General features: G+C 39.6%; 4 protein-coding genes across 4 annotated transcripts; 2 read left to right on the top strand and 2 right to left on the bottom strand.

Moving 5' to 3' along the window:
* The first annotated feature begins 1,952 nt into the window (after positions 1 to 1,952).
* On the top strand, positions 1,953 to 4,923 carry myl12.1 (myosin, light chain 12, genome duplicate 1). Its single transcript, XM_063912604.1, has 4 exons — positions 1,953 to 2,065; positions 3,448 to 3,653; positions 3,859 to 4,020; positions 4,363 to 4,923. The coding sequence occupies exons 2-4, from the start codon at positions 3,470 to 3,472 to the stop codon at positions 4,533 to 4,535; spliced, it is 519 nt and encodes a 172-aa protein (XP_063768674.1). The 5' UTR covers positions 1,953 to 2,065; positions 3,448 to 3,469; the 3' UTR covers positions 4,536 to 4,923.
* Positions 4,924 to 5,961: 1,038 nt separating this feature from the next.
* On the top strand, positions 5,962 to 9,380 carry fastkd3 (FAST kinase domains 3). Its single transcript, XM_063912833.1, has 7 exons — positions 5,962 to 6,067; positions 6,377 to 7,870; positions 8,047 to 8,132; positions 8,443 to 8,617; positions 8,701 to 8,770; positions 8,887 to 9,001; positions 9,105 to 9,380. Exons 2-7 carry the CDS (start codon positions 6,406 to 6,408, stop codon positions 9,201 to 9,203), a joined length of 2,010 nt encoding a protein of 669 aa, XP_063768903.1. The 5' UTR covers positions 5,962 to 6,067; positions 6,377 to 6,405; the 3' UTR covers positions 9,204 to 9,380.
* An 8-nt stretch (positions 9,381 to 9,388) lies between these two features.
* On the bottom strand, positions 9,389 to 12,829 carry chmp5b (charged multivesicular body protein 5b). Its single transcript, XM_063912834.1, has 8 exons — positions 12,612 to 12,829; positions 11,889 to 11,993; positions 11,033 to 11,079; positions 10,817 to 10,910; positions 10,665 to 10,736; positions 10,237 to 10,345; positions 9,810 to 9,925; positions 9,389 to 9,720 (listed from the first exon to the last, which is right to left on the bottom strand). Exons 1-8 carry the CDS (start codon positions 12,678 to 12,680, stop codon positions 9,670 to 9,672), a joined length of 663 nt encoding a protein of 220 aa, XP_063768904.1. The 5' UTR covers positions 12,681 to 12,829; the 3' UTR covers positions 9,389 to 9,669.
* An 888-nt stretch (positions 12,830 to 13,717) lies between these two features.
* Positions 13,718 to 18,951, bottom strand: LOC134884113 (delta-type opioid receptor-like). The gene is made up of 4 exons (XM_063912778.1): positions 18,809 to 18,951; positions 18,253 to 18,505; positions 16,100 to 16,452; positions 13,718 to 15,783 (listed from the first exon to the last, which is right to left on the bottom strand). The coding sequence occupies exons 2-4, from the start codon at positions 18,495 to 18,497 to the stop codon at positions 15,254 to 15,256; spliced, it is 1,128 nt and encodes a 375-aa protein (XP_063768848.1). The 5' UTR covers positions 18,498 to 18,505; positions 18,809 to 18,951; the 3' UTR covers positions 13,718 to 15,253.
* Positions 18,952 to 19,504: the final 553 nt, after the last annotated feature.

Raw genomic sequence — 19,504 nt, forward strand, 5'->3', positions numbered from 1 at the left:
CCATCTGCTGACTTTTCGCTGATTGTGGAACTAACTATTTGCAAGAAAGCAAATAAATACTTTTCTGTGAAATATGGCGTCTTTTATTATAGATAAACACATACTGTACGTACACATCATTAATGCTATGCTAATCAAAATGTTGTTACTATCTTCTTAGGAACATAACAAAAGTCACACTGAGCATGTCACAGTGTATAACAATAATATTCACTTGATTTAGTTACATATATTTATATCATAAAGTCTGTGTATTAGAGACCTGTCAAAGAATAAAACTCATTCTCTCTGTAGGTTTTACCATTAGCATCATGGCCTTTAGTGTAATCTAGCTGATACTGCTTGACTTAGAATGAACAAGAATACAACGTTTAATGACTATGAAGAAATGTTATTTTAAAAATACAAGGGGAATTGTATCCCCTTTTAAATACCATTGTAACTGTGACTTCATCGGTATACTTGAATGCAATCCAATACAACCACCCTGTAGACATTAAGCCTATCATGTTCAGTTTGTTGAAATTTTTATTGCTAGATGCTCATATGAACTGTGTACTGTATGTGAGGTAAATTAATGTTAGCACCAAGCCACTTGGTTCAGCTGTCAGGAAATTCCAACCCTATGGACATCTCATGGGATCTATTAAGGATATTTTTACACTCTGCTTAGTATGGCTGCCATACATTAAAGCTACTTGAATGTTTGAGATAATCGTTCTATGCATAAACAAATTGAATTTAATAGCTCACACAATATTAGGTAACAGGCAAAGACAAACTGTTAATGAACTCAAGAAACTGTCTATAATATCAATGAGCAAAGGAATGGTTTTCTAGAAAGCTAGCACACTCTAGTGGTTTGTGGTACAATATACAGCATACAGTGTTCAGTCTGCTCCTTTGAATGACAAAACTACAGTTTCTCAATGAATCAACTACAATTGTAACCATCATTAAAACAAGGCATGTTTTTAACAGACCTCACAACTCTAGACTGGTGGTTTGTTTGGTCACAATACTGTACGGAACATGATCAGTGATATTGTTATTAACTTTGAAAGTGATAGGACAACTGGTCAAAAGGCTGGAGTGGTTTGATTTAACCTGTGACTCAACAGATTAACATCTTGTCTTTGACTCCCTGCAGTACTAAGCCTCCCTTTTTAAAGCTATGACCGGGGGTACCAACTGTTGTTTGACAAAAGCTGGGAGTCAGGATCTATTATTATACATCTTGTCAACATTTTATTCTTTGTTGGTTTGGTTTAAACTTATTTTAACTAGCTTTTGGATTACTTAATCACGTTAAAGTTCTGTTGAGGTTAAAATCCTTTTTATCCAACACATTTCTGTTTTGTTCAACAAAAACAAAGCATAGGCTAAGACAACTGCCACAGACTACACAAATATCATACATAGCAACCGAGTATAATTCATATGCAGGTATTTGAGTTATCCAAATGACCATAAAAGAGGAAAAGCAAAAAAGAATGAAGCCTGCTATGTATCCTGAAACCAGTGTCAACTAATTAGGGAATAATGAACTTTTTTGTTTTATCTGATAAATCAAATAACACGGAAATGTAATATGATGTTTAATATTAATTAACTGTTATGTTTCCCTTTTTTCGTTGTGTGGGTCATTTAAGTTTTCCCTGGCCTTAATTTCAGGAACGACGATGTATTCTTTCTTCCCTTAAAAGGGCATATCCAGGAATGTCAAGACAGGCAAGGGAGTGTTTGTGGAAGTTTACATTTACTCTGTCGGGGGGTGTGAGAGTACACTAAGTTATTGTATTACCACTCACAATTAAACATTATCATTTATTTTCCGATAAAGTAAATAAATATTTATGAATTTATAAGGTTTACTCCGAAAAACAGGATAAATTGGTTTTCAAAATAGTAATAATTGTATCATAATTTATGAGTCCCCCTATTTTCTACAGTTGGTTTGTTCTAAACGTCCTGTCCAGAACGCAACATTGTTATCAGGAAGTGAAGAGGGCGGTGGTTGAGCAAAGAGCAGCATCGGCTAGCTGAAGTATCGGGTTGTTGTCAGGTAAGATTGTGTTTTAGCCTTTTTTTCTGCTTACCATAGTTAGGTACGTTATGAATCATTAGATTTTTAGGTAACACACAGCTGGTAGCAATCTAAAAACGCATATATCTGAATAACGTGCTATCGTGTCGTTTGGCGTGTTCCTTTTGATTGCATCAAAAACACGGCTGAATGTTAGCTTCTCGGCTACTGACTCGATTGCGAATGTTTTGATCCCGAATTGGTATTGCTACTTAAGTAAAGTGTTAACTTGAACTCTTCTATGTTAATATGGGAAACTTCCGCGACTTAATGGTCTTTGTGTGGTGCTATCGTTCACAGCGGTGTGCACAGTATCGCAATTATTTTATGTGACTCAAGTTAGGCCGCAAACCATTAAGACTGTACACGTACCTAATAATGCGCCAGGAGTTGTGATAAGGTCAGGTATTAAAAGCAAGTCAAGGGTGAAGTTGGTTTTTTGTTAAAGTAAATGATTTAATGTGCGTTTTGGCAAGTATGCAAGAACAAACACAAACAGATGTCACCGTAACGTATGGTACGTAACTCCTTTTTATGGGAGATCACGTCAGTCGGCATTTTGACACTCTTCACAACTTGATAATTAGTTCTTTGAAATAGAAATGAACATTTTGACTTCATATTTACTCGGAAATGAACAAAATCTATGTTTTTCAAGCCAAAGGGACGCTTATTTCCTGTCGTCAGCTTCCTCGATTTATGAATTTACTGCTTTTCTTTTCAGAAGTGTTGCTTTGTGAACTTGAAATGAGATGTATATATTTATACAGGAAATAAAATGTTAGTCGGCAGGTCAATTGATAAATTAAACATAACATTGCAATTCTGCGTTGAAAAACTACCACTGAAGGTTATTCGAGCTGTATAATTAAAACATACCAGATCCCAGAGAAGATGTAGCCATTTGACTTTATTGCCAATATCTAAAAATTATGCAAAGCTTTATATAATAACTCTTGCCGTCCAAGCTGGTCTAGACAATTTTCCCTCTGTCAACATATAGATGTAAATGTAGGACCGTGTCAGTCTTCATCCAAGACCTCTCCTGATAAGGGCATTTGTCCTCACATCACTAATTCTCCTGCCCTCAGTGAAGGCAGTGAGCTGATCAACATAGAAAGATAAGGGGAACATTTCCATTTATAGCTCCATGAAGGACACCGCACTGGGGAATCGCTGCCAGAGGATTAAATACCCTTCCATCCAGTTGTAAAGTCAAACTCGTATATAGTAACAGGATGATCCGTAAAACATTTGATGAGATTGTCTTCCAATGAGTCATATTTTCAAATGTAAGAGCACTACAGTTAATGCCTACTTGCAGAATGTATAGACTAATATGTATATATGTATTTTCACAGGTAAAGAAAAAAAACAGTCAACATGTCTAGCAAAAGAGCAAAGGGAAAGACCACGAAGAAGCGCCCTCAGCGCGCGACTTCCAATGTCTTCGCCATGTTTGACCAGTCTCAGATTCAGGAGTTCAAGGAGGCCTTCAACATGATTGACCAGAACCGTGATGGGTTTGTGGACAAGGAGGACCTTCACGACATGCTGGCCTCACTGGGTGAGTAGGAGAGTCTGAGCCCGTTTGTACTTCAGGATGAGCTAACTGACATATTAATGGCATGTGGGTGTGCACCTACATGGTTTTAAAACTAGTTCTACAAGCAAAGATGTTTAATCGGCAGTTGTTATTGTCCCTTTTACTTTAAACAAATTCTGTACTTGAAAGCCTTTAGACTAAGTGCACTTTACCTTTGTGTTTACAGGGAAAAATCCAACTGATGAGTACCTGGAGGCCATGATGATGGAAGCTCCTGGACCCATTAACTTCACCATGTTTCTCACCATGTTTGGGGAGAAGCTCAATGGCACAGACCCCGAGGATGTGATCAGAAATGCCTTTGCTTGCTTCGATGAGGAGGGGACAGGTAGATTCTGACAGTCGACATTTTTGATCAACACAAACTAATCCTGGTTTGACCTAGAGAAAGCATGTCTGATTTTCTTTGCCTTTTGCTGAGAGATGATTTGCATTTTAAGAGGCTTCAGAAAGCCTTAAAAGAAGAATGAGCCTTTTTAGTTTTGCTATTTGCATGTTACGTTTGTTCCAATTATCCCATACTTCTTTTTTACAAGGCAGTTTAAATTTCAGGTGTGTTTGAAAGGTGTCACAAAAGTGTCCCTGATAATGGTTTCTTAAAGATGGTAATGCTTTCATTGCAAGTAGATTCAGGCCATGTCCTTATCTGATCTGACTGTTTTCCCCTCAGGTTCCATCCAGGAAGATTACCTCAGAGATCTGCTCACAACAATGGGTGACAGATTTACAGATGAGGAGGTGGACGAGCTCTTCAGGGAGGCCCCCATCGACAAGAGAAACAACTTCAACTACGTGGAGTTCACACGCATCCTAAAGCACGGTGCCAAGGATAAGGACGATTAAAGAGCCATACCAGCGTATTCCTTTCCACCCTATTTGCCTCTTCTTTCAGCTAGATCATCGTGCTGCATGTCTCAACTCTCCAGTATAAACCCCATTTACCACCAAAGCAATAACTGTCCAATCTTGTTTGTTGTGAACATCCAGTATTGCCAAATGTACACCAACAAGAGAAAAAAATCTAAGAGGCTGTAAAAAGTTTTTCCTGTCATTTAAAGATGTGTAGTGGCAGCACCTTGGAAGCTCTAAGGGATATGTCTTTACAGTTCACATGATCAGGTTTAGCTGAATTTTTACATTTTATAATATAAACTTTTTAAATAAAGCCCTCTATCAAGTTGTATTTTGCTGTTTGACTGTTTGCTCTGCCATAAATGACAACTCAAATATGTTTTGCATTATTTTGTCTTTATTTTTCCTGTGGCATAATTAAAGTGCCTGTGCACAATTTTCCTTCATTGGGTGTACGTCAAGTCCTGACAAGTCAACCTTTTTCTACCTAAATTCATTCAACGTGTTCCGACTTACATTGGTTGAATTCTTTCTGAAATGTTAACACAACCTACACTTGAAAAACTAGGGTGCATTTCTCAGTGTCACAATTAAAATCAACACTGTAGAGCGATAACACCCAAATTCCAGGATCATATCAGTACTCTTCATTGGAAATGACTTGACAAAAACAATGGTTTTCTGATCAAAACATGACAAGAGGACTGAGCTATCACACAAGCATGATAGTTTAATCTCTATGCATTGATTGTATTATTATATAAAGGCATACGCATAGTACTTATAATACAAATGATTACAACTTACAGAAGTAGAGAAGAGGCAGCAGCATTCTGTACCATTCTTTTGCATTTCTTTGACACAGTATTCTGTCGGTTTCATTTTTTCCACATACTATACAATACCTCATTTCAACACACTACACCATGCCTTGAAACAGTATATTCTGTCTTTTGCATTTTTTTTTTGCCATATAGTGTGTCTTTTTTTCCGGCATAGTATATTATGTCGATTCTTTTCAATTTTTTCGACATGCCTTATTGCGACATACCACATGGCATACCTCGACACAGTATTCAAAGACAGTTTTATTGCATGTTTTAGCCATAACATACTATGTATTTCTTTTACATTTTTTCAACAGACCGAATTATGCCTTATTTCGACATACTACACCATGGAATATCTCAACAAAATTCTATATAGATTTTTTGCATTTTTTTTAGCTAAAGTATACCTTGAAACCTTGAAACAATGTAGTTTTTTGGACATACTAAACTATATTCTTAAAAAATAAATAAGCTGTATTATGCTTTGGACAGAATACACCGTTCCTTACCCCTACACAGTATTTGCAGTCGTTTTTAAAGCATTTTTTGGATATGATATGCCGAGTCATAATAATTCATGAAGTGCAGAAAAACGAGGTGCCCTGAACGCCTCATTGTTTTACGAAACCACGTTACGACAACATCCTGGCTGACACCGGTCCAGTGAGCCTGTGCCTTCTTACGAATGTCCAGGTATACATTTTGCCGGTTTCATCTCTTCATGTGTGTCTGATTAAATACCATATGCTAAGCTGTCAACCTTTAAACACGATCATTTGAACAGGGCGACAAATAAACACTTGTTAGGAAGCTAGCAGCTAAGTAGCTAACATTAGCTAACGGATACGTCAAGGTTGATCGTTTGGTAGTTGAGTAACGATAACGTGAAAAGGAGCTGAGGACGGTCTGTAGCTTGTTCTCTGACTTTCTTACATATTGCGAGTGTGTGTTTTCCCCATGCAATAATACACTTTTTTTTTTTTTTTGCGTTTCTTGATTCAGTTGGGTCTGAAGATTCCTGATGCAGGGTCATGGCCCTGAAGCTGATCCACAGATTACCGCTGCTCAGGCAGGTCGGGATTCACCGTTACCCCCCTGTTGGACCTGTGTGCATCTCAAGGCTGCTGAGTACCAGCAGTAAAGCCCAGACCTTATGGGTAGGCTACGTGTTTACCCCAGCCAGCGGCTGCATCCCGAGACAGGGCTACAAGAAGCTCCAGTCAGACTACGGGAAAAGACACCTGACCACCATCGTTAAGGAGCCATCCTTCTTTGCCAGCAGTTCTGTTGGACTCCACAAAGATTCATCCCCTCGGTTCCGTCTGACCAGGCTACACAAACCCACAGTTGTAGAGGACCAAGCTTTCCAGCAGAGTCTCAAAAGCTGCTCCGCTTCCCGGCAGGTCTTCAAACTGCTGCGCACAGTGGAGATAATGTCTGACACCATGGCAGCAGCAGCACTTCACCGTGTGGCTGACCTGGAGCAGGAAGGTGACTGCCTGAAGGACCCTACAGTGCTGGAGAATGACACCATCAGAGCCCTGTGCTTCCAGCTGGAGCAGGACTCTGGGTGGCTGTCGGATGCTGGGATAGTATCCACACTGTTGGCTTGCACTCGCCTCTTCTTGGATCCTTGGAGCACACTGATGGTGCGGCTGGTGTCTGAGAGCCAGGAGAGGCTGGACAGGGGGCAGATGAGTGTAGAGCAGCTGTGTAATCTGGGCCAGGCGATGCTGGCTATAGGGGGTTCAAGCTGTGTGATGCTGGAGCAGGTTATGAAGCAAATTCAGAAGCTGAAGCCTGCCGAATGGAGCCTTGAAGATCTCATTGCAGCTTATATATTTATGCAAGGTGGCGTGGGTAAGGATGGAAAATACCGTCACCTGCTGAACGCAATGCACACCCATGCCATGAAAGAGACCTATCGCATGGACCCTCCTGCTGTCAGCGGGCTGCTTAGTGCTCTTGTGTCTCTGAACCAGACGCAGGCCATGCCTCTTGTCATTAATCTATGCAAGCAGTCCGTACGCCATGTACCCCACTTTACAGACGATGAGCTCAATGCTGTGCTTGGGGCCCTAATGTACTTTGGTCACAGCGATTATTACTTTGTGGAGGCAATGGAGAGGCATGCTCCCCAAATGGCCTTCACGTCCCACCCTGAGACAGTAACCAAGGTGATGCAGTTCTTTGGCCGGAGAAACATCCTGTCCGAGACTGTGTTCGATGCCATTGCAGAGAGCTTTGTGTACCGAGCGGACGACTACAGCACTAGCCAGGTGACCAGGCAGATCATGGCTCTCGGAAAACTCGGCTACCTTCCTCCCAATGCTGGAGATGTATTCAGGAAAGTGGAAACCATCCTGCGTACACGCTTTTCGCAATTTCAGCCCCGAACGCTGCTCAACCTGCTCCACTCATGCACCCTGGTGGAGAGGTTCCCTGTTAATTTTGTCCCAAAGGTTTTCAGCAGTTTCTTTCTTCAGGAACTGCAAGGTAAAACAACCCGTCCAAACACCAGCAATACAACCTGTCTACGAGTGCATGATCCAAACTGAATAATTATGTCACGTTGCAGGTTTTATGTTTGTGTGTTTATCCTGTAATCATAGTGTAACCATTCTTATCATTTAAACAGTAGACTAAAATACAAACATAATTGACTGTTCCAGAGCAGAACACGGGACTGGACCGGATCGCCATGGCACAGCTGACCCAGCTCTACATGACTTTGAAGCTGGAGTGTCCTTACTACAAGGTAAAACATGTTTCAGTGGTTAAAGATGAGGCCAGTTCAAAACAATGACAAAGGAATATGGCACAGCCCCAAACCTGAATACACACCCTCTTACTTAACATGCCATCAGTATGTAAGGCTCAGTGCACATCAGTTATCCGTGACTAAAACCTGAACAGGTAACTCTCCTAGAGATAAATACATAAAAGCTAGTAGGTGTAGGGTGCTGTTAGTCATTACATTATATACATTAATAACAAAAGGCATTTCATGCTGTGAAACGAAGAGTTGGAATGCATGTGTGTCATTTAGCTTTCTGTCATCTCCTCAGGGTCCCAGGCTCCATCCCAACTACCGTGTCAAGTCTTTTCTCACATCTGGACGCTCTCTGGAAACGCAGGTGGACGTACACCTGTACAACTCTGTGAAAAACGGACTGGTGGATTTGCTCGGCGCTCGGACATACTTTGGATCTAAAGTTTTGACGCCGTACTGCTACACCCTGGGTAACATAACAGCTGTTAGATCCTATGTTTCTAATAAAAATCCTACCAAGGGATTAACATCAACCACTCCTTTTTTTTTTTAGATGTGGAGATAAAACTTGATGAAGAGGGCTATGTGCTGCCTGCCAGTCACAATGACGACGTCTACAAAAGGTAAGTAGTTTTAGTTTAAACAGGTTGCCCTGCCTAAGAATTTTGCTGCACTAGATATACAATTTTTCTGATGTTCGTCATTTAAAACACATTCTTTCTTTTCATGAATGTTGCAGGATAGCTCTTTGTATTGACGGACAAAAGAGGTTTGCTACAAACAAGAGGCAACTACTTGGAAAAGAGGCTATCAAGCAGAGGCACCTGAGGCTTCTGGGATATGAAGTTGTTCAGGTTAGACCTTCATCTTAAGTGATTCTGCATTTTGTTATTAGCATTGTTAATTTTCGATCTCTTGTCCGAATGAAATTGCTGAAAACTTTTTTTGTCCTTCTAGGTTCCTTACTATGAGTTTCAAGAACTGCGAAACAAGACCAGTGCCATGGAGTATCTGCACCAAAAAATCTTCCCTCACACGTACAGGCTGAGCTGGTGATGATGCTACTCAGTATGCTATGAATGTGACATCAGGGTGTCATCAGGTTTTTTTTTGCCCTTTCTTGCCTAAAGGAATTTGTATTTATTTTTCCAAAATAAATGTATATAAAAAATCCTGTGTTTTCATTATGCACTTTCACAAATGTAATTTAACAATAAAAAGGACTTGTATAAACTTGGGTGTAGTCTTTGAAAAATATAATTTATTTTGTTCTTGGCAACAAATGCTGCAGAAACTGTACAAAGTTAAGAGAATCCAATTTCACCTCAGATACATACCGTATGAGCTCACTCAGAATAATAACCACAACTTTTAATTAAAGATGCCTGATTTGACATTAGTTCCGTTTGACAGAAGATGCTTTGGTTTTTGATTATGCATTATAAGGCTAGGAGTGTCAGTTGGATAGATAAAAAAGGCTATGATACATGTAAAACTAGCAAGAGCATCCTGACTGCTCTTTTTATGTAGCAGGAATCTGAGGAAGGCCGAACTCATCCACCAGGACACCATCCTGAAACAGAAGCAGAATGCCTATTGATGAAAACGTTCTGACAGTAGGCAAATCAGAAAACCTGTTCATAGTATAAAACTGTAAAGTACCCTGTTGATGGACTTGTCGCCGGGCATGCCCTCTGGGATGGAAGGAGCTGTAGAAGCCTCGTCCAGGTAGGAGCTGTCCTCATCCATCAGGAGCTCGTCTCCCAACGCGTCCAGCTCTGTGGACACATCAACAGTTCAACATTACAAACAGCACCCATCTTGAGGACTATCACCTCATAGAAAAGAAGGGACTCGACAACACTAATAAAAGAAGATATGGGTAATGAGCTATTAATCATTGAATCAAATTATGTAAATGATGGACAAAGTAAAATCCCCAATGTTGGGTCTTTGATGAGCACTATATACCTTGACTTCAATTAACTTACATATTTAACTTCTTCCTAATCTGTACACTTCAACTTATTTCATATATTTAAATGTAATCAAGGACAGAATCATGGTATCCTCGAACTGTTTTACTGACCTGCTTCCAAGTCGTCCTCATCAATGTCAGGTGTACCATAGCTTCTGCCCATCGCCTCCTGGATTTCATTGGCATCCTCCATCATGTCTCCGAGTTCATCTTGCAGATCCTGAATAAATAAAGCAAAATGTTTCAGCCCTTCATCTGTCAGCCCTGTCACAAAGGATTCTACCGGACGTAATGTTGCACAAAAAGGTTAATGAAGGTCCCACACACTATGAACACTTTGTCCCTCAACACTTCTAGTCCACGATAACATTTTTAGTCTAAAGGCCAATTAATGGGAAGTAATGGCGTCTTAACTTATCATTACATACATAATTATTAAATCTGACACCCTATTACATGCTGAAATCACATATCCTGGTTATAGCCAACATAGACATGGCTCTCATATTAAAGTAAATCTATATTTAAGAAACAAATACCTCAATCTGATCAATTTTCACATGCTTGTAGGCTTTCTTCATGTCTTTGAGGCCGACTTTCATGGCATCAACCTAAAAGGCAAAAGCACATGTTAACATTTTAATTCTGATTCTATGCATCAAGACATCCAGTAGAAAGTGGACTCTCTTACTGTGGTTTTAGTGTCTTTAAGGGTCTGGATTGAGTAGTTTGTCTGTTCCATGTTGAACGACTGCTGCATGAGGTTATCTCTCTGGCCCTCGTACCTGGAAGACAGAAGAATGAGATAAATTAGACTTTCACACCAGGGAAAAATGTAAAGTTGTGTGAGGTTAATTTGAAATGTTGTTTTTCATTATAAACACTGACTGAAAATAAAAGCACTTACATTCGCTTCTGCTTCAGAACTCTCAGAGCCTTTTGCTTGACCATGTTCTGGTAAATGAGAAAATGATAGAGGATATTTCACAAATGAAATCACTGGAAGATCCACATGACATACACTGGACATAAAACGTTTTAGAGTGAGTTGTATTAATTTAATTTTTGATCATATAGTTTCTGATTTAAATTAACATCTGCAAGTCTCAATTCTTTATTAAATAAGCAAGGACTTTTGTAGAGCATATGCTTACATTTCTTGCAGTAAAGTATCGGAAACAGAATGCTGTCCTTATCATATTTCCTGATAGTGAAGGATATCATAGTGTGGTGGAATGAGCTCCACATTGACATCAGGACGGCAGAAACTCTGCATACATTCTTTCACAAACTGAAAACTCATCCGTTTTGATTGTAGCTTGGCAATTCAATTCTCTTAAAAAACTCTACTGCACTTTAAAGAGTTAGAATAGACCTTGGAAGTAATTCACCTGCACTAACAATGGTATGATTTGCTTGAAGTGAATATATCTGCACTTTCTGTCTTGTACGGAGTTTGAATCTCTGTGGTTTTTGCACTTATTGTAAGTCAGATTGGATAAAAGCGTCAGCCAAATGAAATGTAATGTTATGTTATAAAAATACAAGATCTGGATTCAGAGATACATATGGTAAAGCATCAAAATGGTGTCGCTCTGCCTTTCCAAGCACATGTGTCAGAAATACAAGAATGTAAGACTGTGATTGCGGACTTTTTTTAATACAAACATAAGAGTAGTAGTTGGTTGTAGCTGGCAGCAACCTTAAGACTTTTAAGAGAGGGGCCTATTTGTGTTACAGCATCATTGGAAAATGAATCGTACCTTTGAGGGCCCATCTCTCATCTTTTTCATCTGGTCCCTGTATTTCACTAGTTCAGCATCTAGTCTGGCAATCTTCTTGTCAGTGGACTCCGCCCGAGAATCAACCTTCAAATAATAAAACACAAGATAAGTACATCAACTTTTAATGGATTACAGGATGCTAATCTTAAAAGTCAATAGCCAGGTCTAACTAAGTGTTCAATTGGATAGAAGGACTTTAATTGTAGTACACTACACAGATGCTGAGTTGAGGCTGATTTGAGTACCAGCAAACACATTACCTTCTATCGGCTAAACATAGCTCTGCCCAGACATATAACCTGTACGACTGGTTGATGTCAGCCATTTCATTAAGAGAGAGAGACATGGTTTCGGTTGAAAGCCACTAAAAGGGCTCAAATTCTGCACAGAATGGCATAATGCTAATATATCGCGTTAACAGATAGATCGATTGTTCCGTTTAAATCCCTTATTCATCGACCGATACTAGCCAAACATTTAGTGTGGGTAAAAACACACATTGGGATTATCCTGACTTTCATTAGTAAAGCAACATTTATTAACCATTAGGCTCATTTACAATGACATCATGGCAGGTATACTACGGTAAACTGTGGCCTGTTTACTGTTCACAAAAGTAAGCTAGCAGTTAGCATACCCAGCCGAGCTTTGTTTACTTTGTTCGAGACAGCGTTCATAAAGTTATTTCTGGATTATACTTACACTTCCTATGCAGTCAGTAAGGTTCGGTGCTGGACCTTTGGGCTTTCCTCTTCCAAAAATTCGATTCATTTTGGCAAAACAATTAAGGCTTTTACTCTTCGTTTAGCTCACTGTCACCGTCCGCCGTCCAGCTGAAGGAAAACACCCGGAAGACACTGTGAGATGACGTCAGAGGAGTCACATGATCATTGCTCACTCAATTCATAATTAGTCACGCCCTGCAAACAGCTGATGTCTTTTGTTCACGTTCTGTTTATTTGTTGTGTACAGTATGTATGCCTTTAAACAATATGTTGTAACTTACACATAATATATAGTTTTGCTTCAACAGAACATGGCATCTACAACAGAATGGGACATTTAAACATATGTAAACACACAGTAAATATACAATAACACAATCCTAGGGGTGGGGTTTCAATGACTTTTTCCTTCCACTGCACCAGAATGAAATAGGTAACAAAAATACATTAAGTGACAAGGAAAATAAAGCAATTCCAAATAACGATTTTAAGGAAAGACCTTCCATATGTCAGCTTTTGTTGTGCTTGAATGTCTAAACGTTTGCTTTGAATTAATCACAACATAGCACATCTGGAGGCATCAATCATGTACACAGTGCAAAGAGAAGCTGGTTTGTTAATAGCTCTTATGAAAAATGTATCTCATGATAATGTGTATCAAACTATATATCAGAGCAGATTTCGTTTCTATGAATTACATTACAAACATTTTAGTAATGACATGTTGTATCCTCTAGAGGAAGCTGTGGTCATACAGTTAAACCCCAATTTCTTGCCTGTAAAGGATCGTCAACCTCACACTGAAACTCTTCTGTTAGGAAGAAAAAAAGGTAAAGGCTGCTCTTCATGTTCGTTTTTAAATAAGGTATTCAAAATAAATTACTCAATGCAAACATAGCAGGATGTTTCAGTAGCATCTAATGAGAGTGCCACAAAGGAAAACTGACAAGAAGATGAGCATGCCACTGCAAGAAAAAAAAGAATCAATGTGGGTTTTTTAAACTTGATTTAATATTAAGCAAGTCACACAAAGTATGATTTGATCAATATGTCTTCTGATGGATGACAGAAGACAAGGCCAATATACAGCAGCAGCAAATTCAAACAGTAAGCACAGAGAATGAAAAGAAAACAAACGATGTTTTGGTCACAGTGTAGTTTCTTATAATAATGTCTCTTTAGTTGTGAAAAAACATAACTTCTGTGCTTTATCTATTGTAATGCCATCTTAAATAAATATTTGTTTAGGGACACAAGACTGAAACAGAAGTGTATCCCTGAAACCCATTAATACTAACTGACCTCTAATAAGATAGATGACTTAATACCATGAGTAATCATATGTTTATATAATACAGAGTATATTTGCAGTACATTCAAAATGACAGCATAGGACACAAGCACAGGCTGCAGAGGTTGCTTTATACTATCATAGCATTGATCATTGACATGCCACAAATAAAATAAAAGGCTCGTTTGTTATCCATACAAAATAATGTATACATATGTACAGCTGACAAGAGAAAAACTTGTTTAAACAGCTAGGTTTTTAGATTGATGAGAACATTACTAGAATAAGTGGTTCAGTACTATGTGTATCATGGTAAAAGCCACACAAAGCACACATGACTTAACTATATACCATAAATCAAACAGCTTATCAAACTGGAAACAACTCCAGAGTCAAAGCTGATAGAGAGCCCTCTGTCAAATTTTTAAAGCACATTCAAGTCCAGGATTCCTAACTTTATTCCTCGACAAAAACCTCTGCTGCTTTGATGCGGCGGAGGTTTTTGTTTACCACTTCATTTCCAGCATGAATCAATTCATTCCCATTGTGGTCATTCAGAACATTTCAAACTCTTCTCAGAGGTGAAAAGGATTTTGGCACATACCTGCCGTCAGTGATTCATGAAGCTCACATGTTAACTTTTGCTGTTTGATCCATTGAAATCATTTTTCGCCGCTACAAACGTCTTATCCTGGACTGTTAAAGGCACATTTGGCTATAGAAATACAGGAGGGAATGACAGGAATAGATATAATGTGAGATACTCTTAAACAAAATTTGATTTGATGATGAAAACATTAAAAATACAGTTTTCAAGGAGCCAATCTTGTTACAGTCTTTTTTCTGATTTGTCCATTAAATAGACAAATTAATGCTTGCTTTATGCAATATTTCTCAGGATGTGCCATATGGTTTGGGGATGCCCATTCATAGCTATATTTAAAGTCTATATTATTTATGAGTTAATATCTTTCTGATAGTGTCTAGCAGGACAGGGAACGCTATGAGAATAAATGCTAAAGATAAACCTTTATCACATTTGGTCTTTTTTTCTGCTTAAACTAAGTCCTCTTCAAGTTCACATCTACCTATGAACAATCTTTGTAACAACTGTCATGAGGGAGAAGCAAATCAAAATGGAGTAGAACTTATCACGTAAAACCTTCCTTTGATCTCTAAGTGATATCATATGAATATTGGCACTGGTCAACGTCCAAGTGATAATGAAACAAAGGTCAAAACTACATGGTTGATGTGACATGTGTTAGGCCTAGGTCATTAGAGTCTTCTTTTCCGATGTGGGAAATTGAAGACAGTTCCACGGCTAGTCATGCCGGCTTTCTAGTCCCATCCGGATTCTCCAAGGGAACAGCGGCCTCCCGCACGCTGCTTGCAATCTTCTTGCTCCCTGACACCTTCTCCCCCTTCAGTTTGGCCGAGAGGCAGAAGTCTTTGAAGCAGCGTTTAAAGTTCTCATCTAGAAAGGCATACAGGACAGGGTTCAGGCTACTGTTTGTGTAACCCAGAGCCACACAGAAGAAGTAGGCGGCCATGATGGCGGTGGTTTCCGGTACACCCACGAGCGCCTTAACCAGGACGAAAATGTGAATGGGTGTCCAGCACACCACAAACACAGCCACCACTACCACCACCAGGCGTGTGATCCGCCGCAAGTTGCGATCTTTCTCCCTGGAGCCGGACAACATTCGGACGCTTTTCAGCCTCAGGACCATGAGGGAGTAGCACACGGTGATGATGAGCACAGGCACGACAAACGCAAAGACAAACACACACATCTTCATCAATGTGTCCCAGTACACGTACGGCTCTGGGAACTGTAAGGCACACTCAGTTATTCCTGCAAAAAAAAAAAAGGAAAGAGAAAATATGAATTAAGCAATGAAGTGCAATGGCACTTAACCATAAATAAAATTCCACTCTGCACCCTGCCACTTATCAATGGTTATGCTAATCTTCACCCTCAAGGGAACATTTTTCTCTCAGCTCTGCTCTTTCTTTTCAGGAAGAGCAATGCATGATGTGTGGCTAATGAAAAACTCTTCACTGTCAAATTGATAGAATATATTACTGCTCTTTACATTTTTATTCTCATTTTTAAAGCAAATCTCCAATGTGTTCAATGCTATTCAGTGTGCGCTAAGGCACTTCCTCACCGCTCTTGGTCTGGGTGCCACCGAGGATAAAAGCAGGTATCCCCGCAGCCGAGGACAGGATCCAGATGCACACGTTGATCATCTTCGCTTTGATTGGAGTGCGGAAGTCCAGAGCTTTCACAGGGTGGCACACAGCCACGTAGCGGTCCACGCTCATCATGGTCAGGGTGAAGATACTGGTGAACATGTTGTAGTAGTCGATGGAAATGAAGACTTTGCAAACCACTTCCCCAAAGGGCCAGGTATTCAACAGGTAGTCCGTGCTCTGGAAGGGCATTGTGGTGGTGATGAGGGCATCAGCGAGGGCTAAATTGAAAATGTAAATGTTGGTGGCTGTCTTCATCTTTGTGTACCTGTTAAAAATGCAGAACACAAGGTTGTCCTGTGATGACCAGAGCGTATCGTCCACTGAATCCATCTGTATAGCTTGGCTGGTCCTGAAGACCTTCCTTGTTGTCTAATTATGAATACAACATTGTTCATTAGTCCATAACGCTTCTATGCATCCCTAATGTCATTTTTTCTAACTCACACTACATTGTTATGTATAGTATGCTGCTCGCAGGTCATTTGTGGTCAACTTGTTCTCAGTTCATTAAATAATGATGGCATTAAATCAGTATGTGATGACTTTTTTAATTTAACGCTTTCATTTTTCTTATCGTGGTGGCGCAATGACTCATTGAGATTAAAATAAGGTCCTTCAAAATTGGATATTCTAATGCATTGTGATTTGCAATGGCCTACATACATTTTTGTTTATGTTAATTTAGTTAATATACATTATTGCACTTCAAGTCTACACCATTAAATAGCAGCTTCCAGGTCTGTCACCGGCCATTGGGCCCAGAAAAAACGTTTTCCTATACAGACTTGAATACTTATATATAGTATTATGTGACTGGAAACACCACTGAATAGAGCAGTGAGGGTGATTTAAAACATAAACCAAAACAATGAGCTGAAAGACACTAGAATATGACCCCTTTAATATGAAGGCTAGTCATTTGATACATTTTAATGCAAACTTATTGATTAGAGGCTTTAACATTACCATTTAAAGCCTTAAAGAGCGCACTGTCTTGTCAAGTACTTCTAATTATGGCTTATAGCTCAACGTCTATGTAACATTCGGCCTGTTGGCTTTGTGAGTGTGTTTGGATGAGGGTAATTTTAAGATGTTGTTTACACTAAATCAACATAAAACCTTTTTACTGAGGCTTCATCGTCCCCCACGGAGCAACTCAACCATTAAACGTTCTGTCCTTTTTGTCACTGAAGTGATAAACTTGGTTCCTACTGGCTTGCGTTGCAATTCATCTGATTTGAGGTAATTGTTGTCTACCGTCAGAGCATTCTGAGTGCCACTGCTGCATTTCACATTACATCAGTGGAGATTTGTTGGCTCTCGTGTACAATAAATAACGACCAATGAGGTGCCAGATAAAGCACCGCAGGTTTCAACTATGGTTAGTATCATATCCTTAAGACTGGGAGAATTTTACAGACTACTGTGTTATTTTGCAGCTTGAGGGTTGATACTCTAGATTCATAAAATGGGTCAGTTGGAAGGAGGCAAAACCATGTATATTGCCTTCCACATTTCATTGATAGTATTCATCCTTCATCCAACCTTTTTTTTGGACAAAATACAGCTCCTATTTATACCTTACGAGCTACACATATGGATATCTTTGTTTAAAAGTGTATAAATCATAGTCATTTAACATGCAAATGTAATGCTAGCCCTTTGGATGAGCTGTATAAATGGGCTTTTTAGCAGAGGACCTTTTGAATCCTAGCACTTAATAGAACTACAGTATAACAAAGACCAGATGGCCTTTAGGTCACTATGAAAGCCCAAGGGTTGGTGCCAGTGCCTTCTCCACAAGTAATAACATTTACAGTGACTGCAGAGGAACACATTCTTTAGCATGGACCTCTGTTGTTTTCTGCATTTCCCCAAAACACATGGAATAATTAAGCTTCATGTATGTGCCAAAATACACGTTCCTGTCAAATATCATGTACGTTTAAAATACAGCTCTCATTCACTTTAATATTCCATATTCATCTATACACGTATTTAGGTCACTGAGAACCTCCCAGAATGTATGGATGTTTTGTATGTTACTTTAAAACGTCTTTAGTACCTGATGATCACATACATGACCAGGCAGTTGCCCAACAAGCCGACCACAAACACCACGGAGTAGACTGCGGTGATGATGGGGATGATGGGGGACATGAATTCCGGCTCCCAGCTATCATTGTGGGTCACGTTGCGGCTCTCCGAGTATCCGGACACCCAGGCTGAAGAATTCACCGGACAGTCGTCCAACAGCGTGGAGAGGCACTTATTTTCTTCTTTGAATATTTCAACAGGAGTGCTTTCCATCTCGATACCTTTTTTGTTAAAAATCAAAGCTTCAAAATAAGATTTGTTTCGATTGGAAAACATATGGCAGTAACATGATGTGTCGCGTAACAACGGGCTTAAGGTGCTCAGATATAATATAGGCAGCATATAAAACATTTGTATCCTGATGAAAATACATTTTTTATCATAACGTTTCTCTAAAAGCATGACAGCTTTTCAAACTTCACTCCAGCTACTTGTAGATCAAGCAAAACAAACAGGAGCACCAGCTTTTAAAGGGAAAAACACGTCAACATATCACTGTCATTTAAAGCTCGCAGGTCACTCACCTTGGTCGTCCCGGATTGTCGAACGCAGACTACAAAATGTTTCTCAAAAACGTATTCAGACTAGGTTGTTTTGTTGCCTTGGTGAAGGATACGGCTCATCAAAGTTTGAGGATGGTTATGCGCTATGCGCGCCTGGAGAGGAGCAGCAGCGGCTTTGCGGACACTCGTGCACACGCACTGAATGAGAGGCCGCGCGCATTCACGCAGTCGCACACACACACACACACACACACACACACACACACACACACACACACACACACACACACACACACACACACACACACACACACACACACACACACACACACACACACACACACACACACACACACAGATCACAGAGCCATGAAGATAACCTGCAGGCAGCCACACAGCCTCCTTCATCATTAAGACGTTCTTGTCTAGAAATAATATTCAAACATTTTATTTTTCAGTCAGTGTATATATAGGCCTAGTGTTTAGTCATATTTTTTATGGAATTTGGCCAATTTGCTAAATTTCACTCAGTGTAAACAGACATTGGAGGAGCTGAAGGTGACTCCAGAGGGTCAGGAGAGGAAGAAAATAGACAACCAAGGTCCAGTTCAGGCAGCTTTCAAACACCAAACAGAATGACCAATATGTTCACCTTTTACGTTTTGTTAAATAGAAAATAGCTTTAATTACCACTGAACAATGCTGTTTTACACTATG

Source organism: Eleginops maclovinus, chromosome 21 (assembly GCF_036324505.1).
Source record: "Eleginops maclovinus isolate JMC-PN-2008 ecotype Puerto Natales chromosome 21, JC_Emac_rtc_rv5, whole genome shotgun sequence".
NCBI lineage: Eukaryota > Metazoa > Chordata > Actinopteri > Perciformes > Eleginopidae > Eleginops > Eleginops maclovinus.

Excerpts from the sequence above, each read along its gene's own strand:
- myl12.1 (XM_063912604.1), top strand. The coding sequence starts at position 3,470 with ATGTCTAGCAAAAGAGCAAAGGGAAAGACCACGAAGAAGCGCCCTCAG. Across the intron at positions 3,654-3,858 it reads CGACATGCTGGCCTCACTGG|GGAAAAATCCAACTGATGAG; the intron begins GTGAGTAGGAGA and ends TTGTGTTTACAG. Across the intron at positions 4,021-4,362 it reads CTTCGATGAGGAGGGGACAG|GTTCCATCCAGGAAGATTAC; the intron begins GTAGATTCTGAC and ends TTTTCCCCTCAG.
- fastkd3 (XM_063912833.1), top strand. The coding sequence starts at position 6,406 with ATGGCCCTGAAGCTGATCCACAGATTACCGCTGCTCAGGCAGGTCGGG. Across the intron at positions 7,871-8,046 it reads CTTTCTTCAGGAACTGCAAG|AGCAGAACACGGGACTGGAC; the intron begins GTAAAACAACCC and ends TGACTGTTCCAG. Across the intron at positions 8,771-8,886 it reads AATGACGACGTCTACAAAAG|GATAGCTCTTTGTATTGACG; the intron begins GTAAGTAGTTTT and ends TGAATGTTGCAG.
- chmp5b (XM_063912834.1), bottom strand. The coding sequence starts at position 12,680 with ATGAATCGAATTTTTGGAAGAGGAAAGCCCAAAGGTCCAGCACCGAAC. Across the intron at positions 10,911-11,032 it reads GTTCTGAAGCAGAAGCGAAT|GTACGAGGGCCAGAGAGATA; the intron begins GTAAGTGCTTTT and ends TCTGTCTTCCAG. Across the intron at positions 9,926-10,236 it reads TGAGGACGACTTGGAAGCAG|AGCTGGACGCGTTGGGAGAC; the intron begins GTCAGTAAAACA and ends ATGTGTCCACAG.
- LOC134884113 (XM_063912778.1), bottom strand. The coding sequence starts at position 18,497 with ATGGAAAGCACTCCTGTTGAAATATTCAAAGAAGAAAATAAGTGCCTC. Across the intron at positions 16,453-18,252 it reads GTCATGTATGTGATCATCAG|GTACACAAAGATGAAGACAG; the intron begins GTACTAAAGACG and ends CATTTTTAACAG. Across the intron at positions 15,784-16,099 it reads TGGCACCCAGACCAAGAGCG|GAATAACTGAGTGTGCCTTA; the intron begins GTGAGGAAGTGC and ends TTTTTTTTGCAG.